At 39.3% G+C, this 19,373-nt stretch overlaps 1 protein-coding gene across 5 annotated transcripts in view; it reads left to right on the top strand.

The window, feature by feature from the left end:
- The first annotated feature begins 424 nt into the window (after positions 1 to 424).
- The window catches only part of LOC121860080 (rap guanine nucleotide exchange factor 4-like), a 91,827-nt gene continuing 72,878 nt past the window's right edge, over positions 425 to 19,373 (top strand). For all 5 annotated transcript variants that reach the window (XR_006087810.1, XM_042357094.1, XM_042357093.1 and 2 more), the window contains exons 1-2: positions 425 to 468; positions 12,570 to 12,952. Coding sequence is in view for 4 of the 5 variants with exons in the window: in XM_042357094.1 (XP_042213028.1) it covers positions 12,914 to 12,952 (39 nt within the window). In the remaining variant the exon portion in view is untranslated. The remainder of the gene's footprint in view (positions 469 to 12,569; positions 12,953 to 19,373) is intronic.

The raw sequence follows: 19,373 nt of genomic DNA, 5'->3' as shown, positions 1-19,373 counted from the left end.
CACACACACACACACACCCCTCCACTCCCCCAGGTCCTCTTCCCCTTCTAATCTACCCTCCTCCTCCTCCCCTCTCTCCCCACTCCCCCTCCCCACGTGTATATAATCACCTCAGGCAATTTTTTTCACAGTGTTTCGTTCGCCTTTCCTTCCTCTTCTACGACACACGAGTCAGGGCTTTTGCTCAATACTCCCTGATCACGTGTACACATTTCGACATTCATTTCTCTTATGTTTTTTACTCAACATAATATCATACATAGTCAAGAATGAATAAAGTTATAGTATTATGTATAATTTGTAGATGATTAAGATGTTAAGTTGTGTTAGTATAGTTAAATTAGTATCTCAGCCACGTAATGTAGTAAGTGTGTGTGTGTGAGTGAGTGTATGTCGGTCAGACTGGGGTGGCGCTAGTGTGGTGAACGACGCCTCTCGTTCTAGACCTGGATTGCTATACTCTCTGGTGTAAATGTCGCTGTTACACTTGTAAATGGGTGTAAATAAGAGTGTGTTTTTTTTACATGCGCTTACTTGGAATTTTTGGTGATATATGTGTTGACAAGCCCAAAGTTTATGTTAAAGAAATACAGAAAGTAATACTGGAATGGTTTAGGTTTGTTAATATGGGTTATATTCCCCGTTAAAGGATTAATATATATTTGTGACAAGATAATTTACCCTAACTAGTGAAAGCAAAAGTGTAGAATTTATTGATAATTAATAAACCTTTGAAGATACATGTGAAAAATACACCAAATAATGTTAATTCCTCATAGAAAATCTCATAGAGGTTAAAATTGCATAAATTATAAAAAAAATAAAATAAAAATCGTATAAAATTATTATGGAAACAGATTGATATATAAAAAAAAAGTTGACGCAGCAAACGATAATGATAAACATAATATTTCCTCACTTGTAAGTAAGCAAGCAACACTGTAAGTAAGCAACACTGTAAGTAAGCAACACTGTAAGTAAGCAACACTAAGTAAGCAACACTGAATATACTACCTTAATCTGGTGAGAATAACAAAAACCATCACACACACACAGGTTAAGGAACGTAATCTTATTCATTTTATAAGTACATAGACGAATGTTCTTATCTTTTATACAGAAGTGTGTTTATGCTACAAATCCTTACAAGGAAGTTCAAAAGTGTCTTAGTACAGTCAATAGATCTTATAAAGGAATACTGTATGCAAATTAGGTGACTGGTGGTATCAGGGTCATAGGAAGAGGTATGTGGTCTTGGAACCCCCACGTATATACGAGTATAAGGTGGTGGTGTTAGGCTATACTGAGGGGCGATATAACCTTAAGAGTTAAAGATCCTTATACAGTTCAGTAACTCATACACTCATACATTCATACACGCATACACTCATACACTCATATACACATACACTCATACTCTCATGCACCCATACATTCATACAATCATAAACTCATCCACTCATACATTCATACACACATACACTCATACAAACATACACTCATACACACATACATTCATACACGCATACACTCATACACTCATACAAACATACACTCATACACTCATACACACACTCATAATCATATACACTCATATACTCATACATTCATACACTCATACACACATACACTCATAGAATCATACTTTCATTGATCATTACGTAAAAAAATAAATCGTTTTATTAGAGAAGAGGAAAGAGTTTATGTCCAATTGACACGTGTGATGGGGTGACTCGTTGACCTGAAAACGTACTTGTAATTTATATTGAAGTGAAAAAGACTTACATACACACACATACACGTACACAGATACACACACACGTACACAGATACATACGCATAGACACATAGTGCATCATACCTCCCCCCACCCCCCCCACACCCCCCCACCCCACACACACCACCCCCTACACTCCCACACACACACACAGGTAACATGACACTTATAACCCAGCTGACTTGTCCACCTGTTTTAATTACCAATGAACTTCAATTAGTCCCCATACTCACTAAGTCTTCCATCACTTCCTTCATTAACTACCAAATTGCCCCTTGTACTCACCTGTATTATTCCCTTCACGTAATGATTCTGTTTGGAGGGAGTAATAGTAGTGATGTTTGTCCGTTTGTCACTCTGTCAGTTTCGTAATTCGTTCAATTTTCGTTTCGAGTTTTTTTCCATTAACTCAACAAGTTAATTTCAGCTTTTGTGTGAGAGTATGATGAAGTGTGATGGAGTATGATGCTGTTTGAGTGTGTTTGATGGAGTATGGTGCAGTATTATACAGTATGGTGCAGTATTATGCAGTATGGTGCAGTATTATGCAGTATGGTACAGTATAACGCAGTATGGTGCAGTATGATGCAGTATGATGCAGTATTATGCAGTATGGTGCAGTATGATGCAATATGGTGCAGTATGATGCTGTTTGATGAAATATGATGCAATATGGTGCAGTATTATGCAGTATGGTGCAGTATTATGCAGTATGATGCAGTATTATGCAGTATGATGCAGTATTATGCAGTATTATGCAGTATGGTGCAGTATGATGCAATATGGTGCAGTATGATGCTGTTTGATGGAATATGATGCTGTATGATATAGAATGGTGCAGTATGATGTAGTATGGTAAAGTATGAGGCAATATGGTGCAGTTTGATGCAGTATGATGTAGTATAGTACTGTATGATGCAGTGAGTTCCAGTATGGTGCAATATGGTACCTTATTATTAGAGAGAGAGAGAGAGAGAGAGAGAGAGAGAGAGAGAGAGAGAGAGAGAGAGAGACTATTCCCAGTATCTTTCGTTAATGAGAAAGAATGTAACTTTATTCTTTCTTAAAACATCTAGAATAAACTTACCTGGGAAACACTTTTAATTACCAAGACACCTGAGCAAACCTTAATTAAGGAGTAAGAGACCAGGTATGTCTTTACTTATACACAGACAAAGTTAATTCTTGTCTTTAATTCAATACTGAGCCAATGTAAATTTGTTTGTCGATTTTACTGAACAAATATCTGTCTCTCTGTCTGTCTGGTTTGTTTTGATAATGAGATACTAGTGATTGAGACAGACAGACAGACAGAGAGCAGTGGGGATAGATAGATAGATAGATAGACTTATAGATAGATAGATAGATAGATAGATAGATAGATAGATAGTTAATAGAAATATATACGTTTAATCTATCAACAATTTAGTTTGTTCAGTACAAGTTTCTAATATGTAATAACCCACATTACATGTCATCACATTATGCTAAGTGTGTGTTTTATAGGCCTATTGACACGTTTAAGTTAGGCCTATGGGATGGTGGTGGTGGTGGTGGTTATGGTAGTGGTGGTGGTGGTGGTGGTGGAGAGGGGTGAAGGAAGAGTAGGTACACCCCCCCACCCCCACCCCCACCCACCCCCACCCCCCACCCCCACTTCAGGTGTATACATTGCACTTGTGGTGATGCCATTCCCAGAAGAGTATAAATAATAATAGTGATACGAGTACACACACACACACACACACACACACACACACACACACATACACACACACACACACACGCACACACACACACATATTTCATACTTGCAATCATACCTAAGTTAATAGAGTTATTATTCTTCCCTGTATTGATTGGCGTATCTTATGAAAACACCTGGCGTATTTAATTGATTTTAACACCTGGGGAAGAAATTGCTTTGTGTACCTTATTGATTCATACACTATCATACTCAGTGACACGTATTAAGTTATTTAGCCATTAAATAAAGTACCATGTCAGCTTCTCGATATACAGTCAAGAAAATTATTAAAGTTTATATATTTTTGAAAGATTATGAAAGTATTATTTTTACGGTTAATGATTTGATAAAGTTAACGTTTTTATTTTGTGAATAAGTTAATAAATCGTGTTGTCAAAGGTTAATTCATTTTTATATCGGTAACAAATAACAAAAAATTACCTCACACCATCAAGTGATTTAAATAACAAATTACTTCTAGATAATTGTTATTTTACTTAATATTTAGAGACAAACAAGTAATTAAGTAAACATCTTGACATCCAAAGTTATTTTTCTCAATATTATAACAAAAATTACTTTAATTTACACATATAATTACCTTAAATACCAATTAATCAAAGTTAATTTTAATATTTCTTTACATTTACAACCACATATATTTCTTAAACCACCCGAATAAATTAACCTAACCTAAAAATTAATTCAAGTTAGTTCTCAAATTATATAATATTAACACAGGTGTAAAATATTAAAACAAATTAATTAATATCTCAACAGGTACAAGTAAAGAGCGTTAACTAATCCTGTAGCAGAGAGGACTAGTGAGGAAATGAACTTAATAGCTTGCCAATAGTGAGGTCTGATTGGTAGTTTAACTGGCTAGTACCTCCCTAACGTTACTAGAATGTTACTAGGACTTTACTATGTTACTAGCGTGTTACTAGTATGTTATTAAGCCTTATCGTGGTTATGCTTTAAGTAAAATAAATTGGAAGGATAATCTTCAGGTGATAGCATCGGCAAAATCCACTGAGAGAGAGTAATCAACAATAGAAACACGTTTGGCTTCTCACTATAGTTAATTGTAATGCTGGTGGTGGACACAGGACCTGGCTGGCTGGGTGACTGGCTTAGTCTAGTCCCCCCCCCACCCTCCCCTACCTCCCTGACCAGTACATTTGGTTCTTTTCCTAGACTAGTGTGTGTGTGTGAGACTAAGGTGAACACTAATTACATGTTGAGGTTGAGACAGGTGTTCCGTACAGGTGTGCCCGTGTGAGTAAATTGAGGTGTTGGAGGGCAGGTGGAGGAGAGAGAGAGAGAGAGAGAGAGAGAGAGACAGACAGACAGACAGAGAGACAGACAGACAGACAGAAAGGGGAATCAAAACACAAAGTTCTCCCTCATTTGACAAACAATTACCCTCATTTACATACCAGCCAACTCATTTACATATTAATACATTAAAGACTTTGTGGACGAGATAGTATTGCTGTTCTATTATTAAAGGTGTATGAAAAGGCCGTGTCTGTCGGTATGTTTGTCTGCCTGGGAATGTTTACACCTATACTCACGTAGACACACACACACACACACACACACACACATACACACACACACACACACACACACACACACACACACACACACTTATCATTATCTTACTTCCTCTTAAACGTGTTGAAGAAAAACAATATTATCAATGTTTGTTGAGATAATTATTAACAAAATTAAATAAATTGGTAATGTTTAAATAATATCCTTAAAATAGAATATAAATGGAGGTATATTTAGACTTGATATATATTTAATCTATCCGTATTGTAAATGTCGTAGGAATCGCCAAAGTTATCGTAGCAAAGATTCTACCTAACCTAACCTAACCAAACCAAACCTAACCTAACCTAACCTAATTCGTCTAGGTAAGGGTGTCAATCAAGTGTATCAAGCAGGGGTGATTAATCTTCAGGTCTCTCGTTAGTTCTTATCCATTTAAGCCCTTCGACGGGTCAGGGTCACGTGGGGACAGTCTGGAAAAGATACAAGGGGTGATTCAGGGTCATCCAGCTGAAGGGAGGGTGTCGCCCTGAATATCACCCCGGCCGGATGTGTGTAGTTCCGGCCGGCCAGATTCACCAGTCAGGTTCATCAGTCAGTTTCACCCGTTAAGTTCACCCGTCAGGTTCACCCGTCAGGTTCATCCATCAGGTTCACCCGTAAAGTTCACCCGTCAGGTTCATCAGTCAGTTCCACCCGTTAAGTTCACTCGTCAGGTTCATCCATCACGTTCATCCATCAGGTTCATCCGTCAGGTTCATCCGTCAGGTTCACACTGGAACTACAACACTGTCGTCACTTCCGGCTGGGGGGGAAGGAGGGTAGGTGGGGGGAGGAGGGTAGGTGGGGAGGAAGGAGGAGGGAGGTGGGGGAGGAGGGGAAGGAAGGAAGGAGGTGAGAGAATTATACGACTTTAAGTAAATATTAAAAGTAACATCCAATAATAAAAGGAATTAAATATCTGTTCTAACATAAGTGGATATTTTTTTTTTTGGGGGTATTAATACTTCCCCGTGTCTCAGTGTGTGTTTATATGTATGTATAATGTTAAGTAAATATACCTTGAATATTCTGTGGTGTGTCGTGAAGGATTTACTGTGTTTGTGATGCTAAAGTTTCCATTTAATGTTTGTTTTTTGTTTGGTCCACTTATTGAATGCATAATGGTGTGAGTGTTTGTTTGTTTGTGTGTGTGTGTGTGTGTGTGTGTGTGTGTGTGTGTGTGTGTGTGTGTGTGTGTGTGTGTGTGTGTGTGTGTACTAAACAGAGTGATAAACAGGGAGAGATAAAGAGGTGGCGCAGTTGGTGTCAGATCGAGGTAGTGCTTGCAGACCGCTAATCACACACACACACACACACACACTATATATCAAGACGAGAGTTAAGACTCAGCCAATCACGTAACAGCCAGTGTCTTAGAATCACCTGAAGATTAACCACTCTAATGCTAACATCCTTAACCCCCCCGTTATCTCACGTGACCTGAGAATTCGTAAACTAATTATCACGTGTTTCTTTACCTCGGGGGAAGTGGAGTCAGTGGTAACGACAGCTGTGAACCTGCCTCCAGTTCCCCCGCGGATGATTCATGAAAACACCTGTAGATGACGTCAGCACCACACGTAAGAAGGAAGGGTGGGGGAGTTGAGGGGAAGGGGGGGGTGAGGAGAAGGGGGGAGAGGTGGAAGGGTGAGGAAGAAGTGAGGGAGAGGTGACCAGGAGGTGAGGAAGAGGTATAAAGGCTTTGTATTATGGTTGAATTTAGGGTCAAGTGGTCCTCCATGGTCCCGTGTTGAGCAGTTGGAGGACCACCATAGTAAGACCATTAGTTAAGATGGATGTATGCATGTATGTATGTATGTACGTATGTATGTATGTATGTATGTATGTATGTATGTATGTATGTATGTATGAGATTTGATCAATAATTAGACCAGATTTAATTGAATGTAACATGAACAACACTATCGACCAATCAGAACACAGGGACCTCATAACAACGATATACAGGAGATATCCTTATGAAAATCAGGTCATTAACGCATTAACCAATCGATCAAAATATAAAAAAAATTTCAACCAATCAGAATACATAAAGTGTTTACCAACAATCACGTAGAATTTTTTTAACCAATGAGAATGCAAAAAAAAAATAAGTATCAACCAATCAGAATACAGAATAGTCAATGTAGTTACGCCTGAATCACACGACTAAGCTGTTGAAGGTCAAATTACCCCAAATTAAAACCTATCAATTTATCATTATATATTACGTCACTGGAGACTCCTGATAACTTATGTAAATTAGCTCATTAAATTAAAAATAGTAATTTATATTACCAATGCTTAATAATTCTGGATAAAATATCTAGTTTATATTATGTAAATTTGACTCTAAATATAACAAATATAACAAAGAGAGTTAATATATCATATTTATAAATGATAACAGGTTTCTAGCTTGATTATACAATTAGCCAATTAGAGCATAAGAATGGAGGAAACTACAGCGGGCATATTGGCCAATACTAGGCAGTCCTGTTTACACCAAACCCCTATCGCTCATATATCCATCCAACCTATGTTTGAAGCTATCCAGTGTATTCGAGTTAATGATGATATTTGGTAACTTGTTCCACTCATCCACTACTCTATTTCCAGGCCAATGTTTACCTATCTCACGCCTAAATCTAAATTTGTCTCATATAAAACAATTATAAAGAGTTCGCTCCTGGTTGGATAATTTGAGTACCTTTGTTATATCACCTTTGTTTAGCCCTGACTTCCATTTATACACCTCGATCATATCGCCCCTCACTCTACGTCTCTCGAGGGAGTGCAAATTAAGATGCTTTAACCTGTCTCTGTACTCAAGGTTCCTAATGCCCGGGATTAGTCTTGTCATTCTCCTCAGAATTCTTTCTAAGGATTCTTTATCCATTCTGTAGTACGGTGACCAGAACTGAACTGCTTAATCCAAGTGAGGTCTCACAAGCGCAAGATATAGTTTTAGGATGACCTCGCTAGTCTTGTAACTAACACTCCTGTGTATGAACCCAAGTACTTTATTAGCCCTGTTACGAGCAAATACACATTGTTTACTTGGCTTAAGGTTCCTACTTATCATTACTCCTAAATCTTTCTCACAGTCGGATTTCTCTATAACATCGTTGTTCATTTGATGACTGGTTTCTCTGTTTACATCTCCTAGAGTAAGTACTTTACATTTCATTCGCCATTTTTCAAACCATTCGAAATATTTTTTTAGATCTTCCTGTAGTTTTGCCGAGTCCTCGTCAGATTTAATAACACGTCCTATTTTAGTGTCATCAGCAAATTTCTTATGTTGCTGTCTATGCCGATATCTATGTCGTTTATGTATATAATAAATAATAATGGGCCAAGTACTGAGCCTTGGGGTACTCCACTAGTGACTTTACTCCAATCGGATTTAGTGCCGTTAATGCTTAATCACTGCTTCCTGTTCTGTAACCACACCCTAATCCATTTTAGAATATCTCCTCCACTGCCATGAGCCTCCACTTTTCGCATTAGTCTCTCGTGGGGGACTCTGTCGAAGGCTTTGCTAAAGTCAAGATATACCACATCATAATCTTGCCCGTCGTCCACTGATTCGAAAACAGCTGAAATGATATTAATAGATTAGTCAAACATGAACGCCCACTTGTTGGGAATCATTGATCAACTTGTGCTTCTTCAGGTGATTTCGAATAGAATTTGAAATTATTGTTACCAGCAATTTGCCTACAATTGATGTTAAACGGATTGAACTAGTTAGAGGATAGTGATCTGTCTCCCTTCTTGAAAATCGGTATCATATTCGCTGTCCTCCAGGATTATGGCACTACACCCGCTTTTAATGACATGTTAAACAAATTTGCTAAGGGCATACTAAGCTCTTCCTTACATGCCTTTAATACTCTGCATTACCTCATTCGTATGCATGAATTTCGGTCATTATGTAATAAGGTCATTGAGAGGAGGGAGAGAGGGGTGAGGGGGACAAGTGAGAGGGTGGGAGAGAAGGGAGAGGGGTGAGGGGGACAAGGAAGGGGGTAGGAGTGGGGGGAGAGGGGTGAGGGAAGGGGAAGGGGAGAGGGGTGTGGGAGGGGAGGGGGAGAGGGGTGCGTATGCTAATTTGTGTTGTCTACATTCTCAACATTCACGTTGGTCATCGTCATCAAGTGCTTTAGTCATCAATTCATCGTCTTCATCTGACTTATTCACTAATTCATCGTCTTTATTTGATTTTATTAAGTTATGTATGACAAGACGGAATTGATGACACCTTTAATAGATTCTAAAACAGACCTCTTAAAACAGACCCCTTAAAACGGACCTCTTTAAACGGATCCCTTAAAACAGACCCCTAAAATTCTACGTATTCTTCAATCATTCACTACGACAAGTTACAATGGAAAATACATATTTATTGGTTATCTGAAACTCTCTTATCACTGTAGCATTGTATAAACCTCGAAACCCAATGTAACATAGTATTGACTTCTCCAACGGTGAGAATCTGATCCAACTGAAAGGGATTTAGTAGCGCCAGGTGACTATAAACACACATTAGACAACACCTACATCCCTCACTTGTTAACAAACTTATCTGTTATAGAACTACGCTATCAAGAACTGTCCCTAAGCTAATGTATGTTACACCATAAAAGCTGTTCGTAAATTTAGCGATGTGTTTTAGTGTTAGGTTGAATGAGACGCCGTTCATCTCTACATAAGATTAATCCCCACTGCCTGGCGTCACAGCAGCTTGACCATTGATGCTAATTTCAGTCAGTAGTGAAAGCTGTATGTATGAAGGTGAATATGTAATGACGAATTTGTATGCTAACATGACCACCACTGAGAGAATGTGAGAGAGTGATGTACAGGAAGAATAAGTGGATGTTGTAACGGAACAAGGACATATAGATGTTTAGTTATGGAGACGTGAGTGAATTGTTTGCGTCCATCTGTCGTAATAACAACGATAATAATAATAATAATAATAATAATAATGGTGTAAGTGTACCTGAGCACTGTGAGCTGAGATAACGTACCTCTGTGAGCTGTGATGACACGCCTCCTGTGAGCTGAGATACCACGCCTCCTGTGAGAGCTTAAACAATTAATGTTGCATAAAAGACTACATCGATTTTCCTCTATTTTCCATCAAAATTCAGTAAAAGTTTCATTATCCGGCAACTTCCCGACTGAGGGAGTGCCGGATATGAGAATATGTCGGTTAAAAGAGAGTTTCTCTTTAATATTCCGCTGTAAAATATTTTGACGTTGTAATAGTACTTTAAACTATTATATTTTTTGTAACTATTCATAACTACAGCTTTAAGTAATAGTAAATGTTGTAGAGAAACTAAACTGTAAAAAAAGATTATCTGTGAGTTAGAATAAGCTATACAAATGCGTTTTTATGAGGATTTTACAAGGAGAAAAATAAGAATCCGGATACAAGAGGATTAATATTAGTTAAATTCCGGATAATTGAGGTTTGTTTTTAATACGAAGTTGAGGACACTTACAGGCCTAATTGTGATGGATCTTACCTGTAGACCTAAGTGGCGTATTATAGATCTAAATGGCGTAGATTTTATACTGAAACTTTATCCCATTAAGTAAAATTATACCAAAACTTTACTTTATGGCGAAAAATAATAATGAAGGAAAAACACATAAACTTACGATCAAATGAGAATCTATATTAAACTGACCTACAAATCGTTTCCTTAAATTAATTCCTCACTGCCAAATATTCCCATAACACGTTGGTATGCATGATATATAATTTTTTAGTTGTTATACGTGACATTGGAGGTATACAAGGCTATAATTCACCCACACTTTGTTCCAGTAATGGCTGATACACTCATACGTTACTTCCGGTGACGATGATAATGAAAATACCACAACATTACTCATAATTCATCATGGCTGTTATGTATTGAAGTTCGACTTAATGTTTTAGGATTATATTGTTCATTGTGTTATATTTCAATAAGATTCGTAAACAGTTGAATTAAATGTTACTTTTTATCATATTCGTACATTGTTATTACGATTCAGGGATATTTGGTTATGTCTGTCTGTCTGTCTGTCTGTCTGTCTGTCTGTCGGTCTGTTTATTTACCCAATTAACCTTCTAAATAGGATTAAATAGTCACTGGAACACCTGGATGTAATAGGAGTGACGACCCATTAAAAACATACCAAAGACGTTAATCTATAAACACAAATTGATGTTTATTAATGTTTATGATAGATTTTTAGTAATATTTTTTTCCATGGTATGTTGGGAGGTCGATGTTAGGGAGTTGGTGAATGTTGAAGTGTTATTTCAGAGCTGAAGTTGAGGATTAAAATTTTTGTTTTAATGAAGAAAGTTTGTGCTGACTGTACCTTATGGCCAGTGAGCTTTAGTTACCTGTTGTTACCTGTATATGAGTCACCTGTTACCTGTTTTTACCTGCATTTTACTTACCTGTATATTGGTTACCTGTTGTTACTTGTATACGAGTCACCTGTTGTTACCTGTATAGGAGTCACTTGTTACCACTACATGTGTATCAGTTACCTGTTGTTACCTGTATATGAGTTACCTGTTGTTACTTGTATATGAGTTACCTGTTGTTACTTGTATATGAGTCACCTGTTGTTACCTGTATATGAGTCACCTGTTGCTACCTGTATTATTTTGCAAGTCACATATAACTACCACCAGCGACTAATATAACTCACCTGTGTATAGAATAACTCACCTGGGGTCAACTAATTAACCCATAAACCACGTCACCCCTCTCCACGTTGCTAGCTATAACTCAAAAGCCACGTCAATTAAAAATGTCCCCAAAATAGCAATTTACCCTCAATAGATTACAATAGCAGTATAAACTAGCTAAAATAACACGTTATATGGAGCTATTGAGAGTAAATTATTACACTGTCATGTTCTTAAAGCAATTGTCATGCCAAACCTTAGTAATTACATGTTATGATCGCTCGTGTAATTGTGTCATGTGGTAGGTTAGGTATAATTAGCCGGATGTTATGGCGTTATGACCTGTATAGCACACGGGTGGAGGTTTGGCACAACAAAGCAGTTTATGTCAGGCTTCTGGGAATCCTCGTCTGTAATGGTTAGGTTAGGTCTTGTTAGGTTAGGTCTTAGGTTATAGGTTAGGTTAGGTCTTAGGTTAGGTTAGGTTTTAGGTTTGATTTTTAGTTAGGAAAGGTTTTAGATTAGTTAGGAGTTAGGTTAGGTTAGTTTTGAATAGGTGACTTCATATCTTGTTAGGTTTGGTATGGTTAGGTTAGGTTCATTTAATTAAAGTTAAAAAGCAGTAAATAACATACATCTATCATACACTCTCTCTCTCTGTTTCGTAAAAATGAAGATCTTTAACCTCATGTTAGTAACGTTAATAATAAATAATTTTTACCATATAACAGGGATTAACAATATGAACTAGTGTAATTAATGGTGTCTGTATTTATGAATGAATGGGGAAATTACAAGTGAGATTTATGTAACCTGGAAAATAATGGCGAACCTCCAATGGAAAATTTTGGCAAGTGTTTACATAGCGACCAAGCTCATCTTCACCCCACTGATATGGGTTGAGCAATAAACTACCCGTGTCCGTTACTCTGTCCGTGGATGACCCAAAGTGTTCGTGGATGACTTAGGTTATCCACATAAATCATCATTGTGTCTGCTGATGTACTCAAGTATCCCTGGATGACCCTAGCAGGCTGTATCCCTGAATCGTGTGGTCAAGTCAGGGCTCTGGACTATGTGGTACCACCGAGGCATTTACCACGTTAATCCCAAGGTACAGTAATTAAACTACTTCTGAATTATGTTTATAAGTTAATTGTATCGTACGTTATATTTTAGTATTTCTATATTTTGTAAATATATAAATTAAGTCTTGTCTTCTATTCAAAATGGTAGAAAAGTGGGAATGTCTTTTTTTTTAATAATACTCGTGATTATAATGTTTGTTTTGAGGTGTGTGTGTGTGTGTGTGTGTGTGTGTGTGTGTGTGTGTGTGTGTGTGTGTTCTTCTGACGAGGACTCCGCAAAACTACAGAAAGATCTAAACAAATTTTTTGCATGGTCTGAAAAATGGCAGATTTAACGGGACAAATGTAAAGTACTTAGTCTAGGAGATGCAAACAGAGAGACCAGATAACAGATGAACAACGATGTTATAGAGAAATCTGACTGTGAGAAAGATTTAGGAGTAATGATAAGTAGGAATCTTAAACCAAGTAAACAATGTGTATTTGCTCGAAACAGGGCTAATAAAGTACTTGTGTTTATACAAAGGAGTGTTAGTTACAAGACTAGCGAGGTTATCCTAAAACTATATCTTGCGCTTGTGAGACCTCACTTGGATGACGCAGTTCAGTTCTGGCCACCGTACTACAGAATGGATATAGAATTCCTAGAAAACATTCAGAGGAGAATAACAAGACTAATCCCGGGCATTAGGAACCTTGAGTACAGAGACAGGTTAAAGCATCTGAATGTACACTCCTTCGAGACACGTAGAGTGAGGGGCTATATGATAGAGGTGTATAAATGGAAGTCAGGGTTAAACAAAGGTGATACAACAAAGGTACTTAAACTATCCAACCAGGAGCGAACTCGTAGATTTAGGCGCGAAATAGGTAAACAATGGTTTGGAAATAGTTGTGGATGAGTGGAATAAGTTACCAAACATCATCATTAACTCGAATACGCTGGATAGCTTCAAACATAGGTTGGATGGATATATGAGTAATAGGGGTTTGGTGTAAATGGGACTGCCCAGTATGGACTAATAGGCCCGCTGTAGTTTCCTCCATTCTTAATGTTCTTATTTTCTTAGGTAAATATCTAGACATTGATCATACGAAATATCAAATTAATTTTTATGGTAGAAATTGGGTATTACAGTCGCATATTATACAATTTATCGCATGTATTAATAAGGCTTCGTAATATTTCAATGCATATTATATGACTTTGTAATATGTAAATCCTCTATTATTACAGTCCATGTTATGCAAATCATGGCGTAATAATATATTAATCATACATATGTATTATTATTATATTTACTGAATTACCTAATAGAAGTATAGTAACGTTTCGTCCACTGCGTGAGGACAGTGTCAAGAGCGGCCTGATACACCCTCACCTGTCCACCTCCATTCAACTCACAAATCACCAGGTATTGACACTAAACACCTGAGACGTTACCTGAGGGAGGACATCGGGAGCTGAATCGGACAGCCCAGATCATTAATCCTTTTCAGTGTGTTGAGAAAGTTTGTTTGAGTGTTAGTAACTGATTGTGTTGTTGTTCATAGCCTCCTCCCCCCCTCTCCTCACCAGTACCCCAATCTCCCCACCATTTCCCACAACCTCCCTCTCCATCGCCCTTCACAACCTCCCCTTCCCACTACTCCTCACAACCTCCCCACCATTTCCCACAACCTCCCCCTCCCTTCTCACCCACCCCCAACACAACCCCTTCTCACCCCCCTTATAACCCCCTGCTATGTTCTGGTGTTTTCAAGAACATTAATACCGTTTTTGAGAATGTTTGTAAAATACTAACGGCCGGGTCCTATAACTAAGATGCCATGAGTATTAGTTTAGTAGTAGTGGCACTCTGTTGAAGGGTTCTTAAATGCCGTCGATAAGATGATGGCGAGGTAGGATGTTACTCTCGGCTGTTTGCAGAAGTTGTTGACTGAGTTGTGTTGACGTAACTTACCATCACCTCATTGAGTCTCTGATCCTCTTCACACATTTCGCCTCCTGCCTCTTATCCCACCGCTAACTGGATCTACTTAAGTGAAGGAGTGATTTAAATTGGCATAGGAGGAACCTGATCATACACTCGTTATTAACAAGTGTAGATCAGTGTACCGATAACTCTCTCCTGTTGGTACACAGTCTAAGGTGTAACTTCATCTCCTGAGACTAAAATAACGTTTAGTGAACAGAAGGAACACCTTGAACAACCTCCAAGCGCGGTATAATCTCCGTGTTGTTGTTGACCGTCAATACAGGGGTGGAGGAGCTACCCAGACGCTCAACAGATATTGCTACACAGTGTAAACAAAGAGACGCCATATTGATCCTCCCGTACACCAACACCCTGACGTACTCCCCTCCTCCCTCACTTACATCTACACCCTGACACTCTCATCCCCCTGCCTCCCCACCTTTCCCCCCTCCCTCCCCATCGTCCCTCCTCCCTCCCCACCATATCCCACCGTCCCCACTGTAAATAAATAAGCAAAATTCAGACTATAGAACTTAACATTATCTTGGAACACAGGATAAAAACATAAAAATTACTTACATGAAATACGGAAATACGGGAACGTCCTTAACTTTCAACCTAAATTAAATGTATCGAGTTAATGAAGGTTTTTTTCTGTCACTAATTTATATATACAGACTTTGATAATATTTTCCCTACCATGAATTTATATATAGAGTTTAGTAAAGGTTTGGCTTAACTTAAAGGTATATAGTGGAGTTTTTATACCATGAATTTGTATATATATAGAATTTAATGAAGGTTTATTGGAGGTATATAATTCACTATCTTTAATCACCGCCGTTGTACCAAACTTGTCCATTGTTCAGTGAAATGTGACGTAGAACTTTGTGGTATATTCTCTTATTAATGCATAGTGTGTCTCGTGTTGCCGGGTTGATGTATTAAAGGTGATATTCCAGTAACTAGCCTCGTTGATCTTTGACCTTTCTTGACCTGACTCGTGGCGTTTCCTGATTTACCTGGAGATTCATGACGTTCGTGTGATTTCCTGTAATTATGGATGTGACATGAAGGTTTGTGATTGTACTCTGATTGTGACTTGTCTTGACCTTACCTGGGATTGTTAATTATTGTGTGACCTGTGACTTGTGTTTACCTTGACCGAACCTAACCTAACGTCATCCCCCTGTTGCTCTCACCTCTTCCTCCTCCTCTTCACCACCACTCTTCCTTCTCTTCCTCTCTTCCTCTTTACGTCTACCTCCTACTGGTCTTCCAACATTTTCTTCCTCCCCGTCTATTTGCTCCGTCCTCCTCCTCCTCCTAATCCCCGTCTATCTCCTCCTCCTTACCCCGTCTATCTCCTCCTCCCGTCTCCTCCCGTCTCCTACCCCCTATGGGCTATTCCCGCCACTCCTGATCTCATAAATTAAACTCCAGAGATTCTTGGAACTCACAAAGGGAGCCTGACGGAGTGACGACTCAGAGCTCTCAATATTATCAAGGCTGCAATCTCCTCCCGTTGATTAAATCAGGCTCGTGTTACTGTTAATCTGTTGATGTCTGTTGATTGCGGATGTAATGGTGGACAACAGACCCTAACAGCCAGAAGGACAGTGCCAGTACGAGCAGTTAATAGCTATTATCGTTCCCTTTCGCCAGACGATATATATACTGTATATGCTTCCGGGTGCTGCGTCAGGCATAATTTTTGCTTGTTTGTTGTATTTTATTTGGTTGTAATACGAGTCTGAATAAAGTCCCTCAAAAGGTATTGTTGCTTTTTCCGTTTTTATAATACGTAGTAATATGTGTGTGGCACTGTTAATGCGTGTGTGGCACTGTTAATGCGTGTGTGGCACTGTTAATTCGTGTGTGGCACTGTTAATTCGTGTGTGGCACTGTTAATTCGTGTGTGGCACTGTTAATTCGTGTGTGGCACTGTTAATTCGTGTGTGGCACTGTTAATTCGTGTGTGGCACTGTTAATGCGTGTGTGGCACTGTTAATGCGTGTGTGGCACTGCTAATTCGTATGTGGCACTGTTACAACGTGTGGAACAGGTGACTTAATTAGAAAAGTTGACTTAATGAGAACAGGGCACTTGATTAGGGCAGATGGCTTAATTGGGACAGGTGGTTCAAATTCTGAACAGGTAAATTAATTAGGACAGGTGGATTAGATTATAGATAGGTGACTTATATCAGGGACAGGTTAATTATCAGGGGCAGAAGACTTAATTGGGTCAGGTGATTGTGTTTTCGATAGGTGACTCCGCTGACGTAGGTGATTACTCCCCAGTGAGACAGCCATAAGAGGCAATCACTCAGGCCATCCGTCAGGGAGATTGTCAGCAGTCAGGAGACCAATCAGCCGATGGTTAGCAGAGACGTCAGCTGCCTAGTCAGTCAGCCAGTCAAAAAGGAGACAACAGGCGTATTAATGTGATTGGCTGATGACAGCACTGACACACAGAACAGGAAAGGAGAAAGACTGCCAGGATTTATATTCTCTCTCTCTCTCTCTCTCTCTCTCTCTCTCTCTCTCTCTCTCTCTCTCTCTCTCTCTCTCTCTTTCTCTCTCTCTCTCTCTCTCTCTCTCTCTCTCTCTCTCTCTCTCTCTCTCTCTCTCTCTCTCTCTCTCTCTCTCTCTCTCTCTCTCTCTCTCTCTCTCTCTCTCTCTCTCTCTCTCTCTCTCTCTCTCTCTCTCTCTCTCTCTCTCTCTCTCTCTCTCTCTCTCTCTCTCTCTCTCTCTCTCTCTCTCTCTCTCTCTCTCTCTCTCTCTCTGGGCTTGAGAGTGAGGGGAGAGGGTGGATGTGAGAATTGGATGATACAATGAATGCACTAAGGTCTCGTAAAGGTGTGAATGATATTTCCTGCACCTAACCTAACCTAACCTAACCAAACCTAACCTAACCTAACCTAACCTATTACAGTAACTGAGGTATACAGAAATTTCTAAAGACCCATCTAGTAAGATCAATTGAGTGCCATGTGAGTTGACAGTGCCACTAAGATAGGGAGATTTTTTGTGCCTGTAGTTAAGGCTCTGTGCCAAAGAGAGGGAAGGAGCTTTATGGCAAGAGGTTTATTCTTCTTTCACTGTCACCACCTGGCCCTCGTTAGCTTGATACCTGAGTCACAGGTAACAGTTAAGATCAATCCCAGACAATCCCACCTGAGTTACTAAGATCACAATTTTCCCACGAAGAATTGTCACGACCAAGGAACTGAGGTACAGGTTCTATAGTTAACCAATTTCTACTGTAACTCATTCATCAAGGAACTGAGGTACAGGTTCTATAGTTAACCAATTTCTACTGTAACTCATTCATCATAACTATAGATGAGTTTGTGAGTTTGTTGTTGGGTCAATAGAACCTCAATGAACTGAACTAAGAGGGTTGTTTGAGGGGGATGCTTGAGTGGGGTGTCCCGGGGAGTGTTTGGGGGTGGTGCTTGAGTGGGGATACTTGAGTGGAGATGTTTGAGTGGGGGTGCTTGAGTGACACGCCAACATGACCAGGTGGCTTTTTTGTATGGGCTTATCAGAAGGTGTCTTATGCTGAGGCGTAAGCCGTTTTGTGTTAGTGCTCGTCAAGATACTTACTGGTGACTATTAGGACAAGTTATGCCTGAATGATACGTGTGTGAAGAAGTTATCAGTGCATAGGAGAGGAGGAGGAGGGAGGGGGTAGGAGGAGGAGGAGGAGGAGGAGGAAGAGGCATAAGGTGAACTTTTATCCTAATCGTAATGAATAAATAGAAGCGATCCATCCGTGGGGTCCATGATGGCAGCAGGACTGAGAGCTTTCTATATTTCAGGAATGTCAGTAACCCAGGTAGTTACAGTCGGGATCAATACAGTATCGCGTGACACTGAAACTTCAAGTCTTTTCTTTGTAGCTAGACAGCTGGTGGCCGAGTCATAGGGAACAGTGCTGCATTTCTGAAATTTGTTTAGCTTACAGAGAAACTGCTGCTGGTAGTGTGATGATGGCCAGGGGGAGATGAGATAGGTTTAGCATCGTCCCTCTGCCAAAAACTGAATATATTTGAACCAAGATAATTTCAATTGATGGAAGTTATAATGACATAACCACTGACTTATTAAGAATAGGACACATACAATTAAGAAACAATCGACCATCTCTAAAAAGCTGACGGCTACAAGTGTCTCTAGTGGTCCAGCCTACGAGAATGTCAAGAGAGACTTTTCCCAGCTATAACTGACCGTCGGAACCAGAGTGTTGACAGTGCACTTGTGAGGGGCGACAGAAACTTGTCCACGCAGGGGTCTGTCTTTAGCCATACCAGGCCACTAACACTTCAGACGGGACTTGTCACTGTTGAAGGTGTGATGACTGACCTGTAGAGTAAGACCTGACCAACAAGCTGAGAGACCCTACACTAGAGTAAGACCTGACCAACAAGCTGAGAGACCCCGACACTAGAGTAAGACCTGAC

This window comes from Homarus americanus, unplaced genomic scaffold (genome assembly GCF_018991925.1).
Source record: "Homarus americanus isolate GMGI-L3 unplaced genomic scaffold, GMGI_Hamer_2.0 scaffold57463, whole genome shotgun sequence".
NCBI classification, from domain to species: domain Eukaryota; kingdom Metazoa; phylum Arthropoda; class Malacostraca; order Decapoda; family Nephropidae; genus Homarus; species Homarus americanus.
This window is presented reverse-complemented; position numbering and strand designations above follow the sequence as displayed.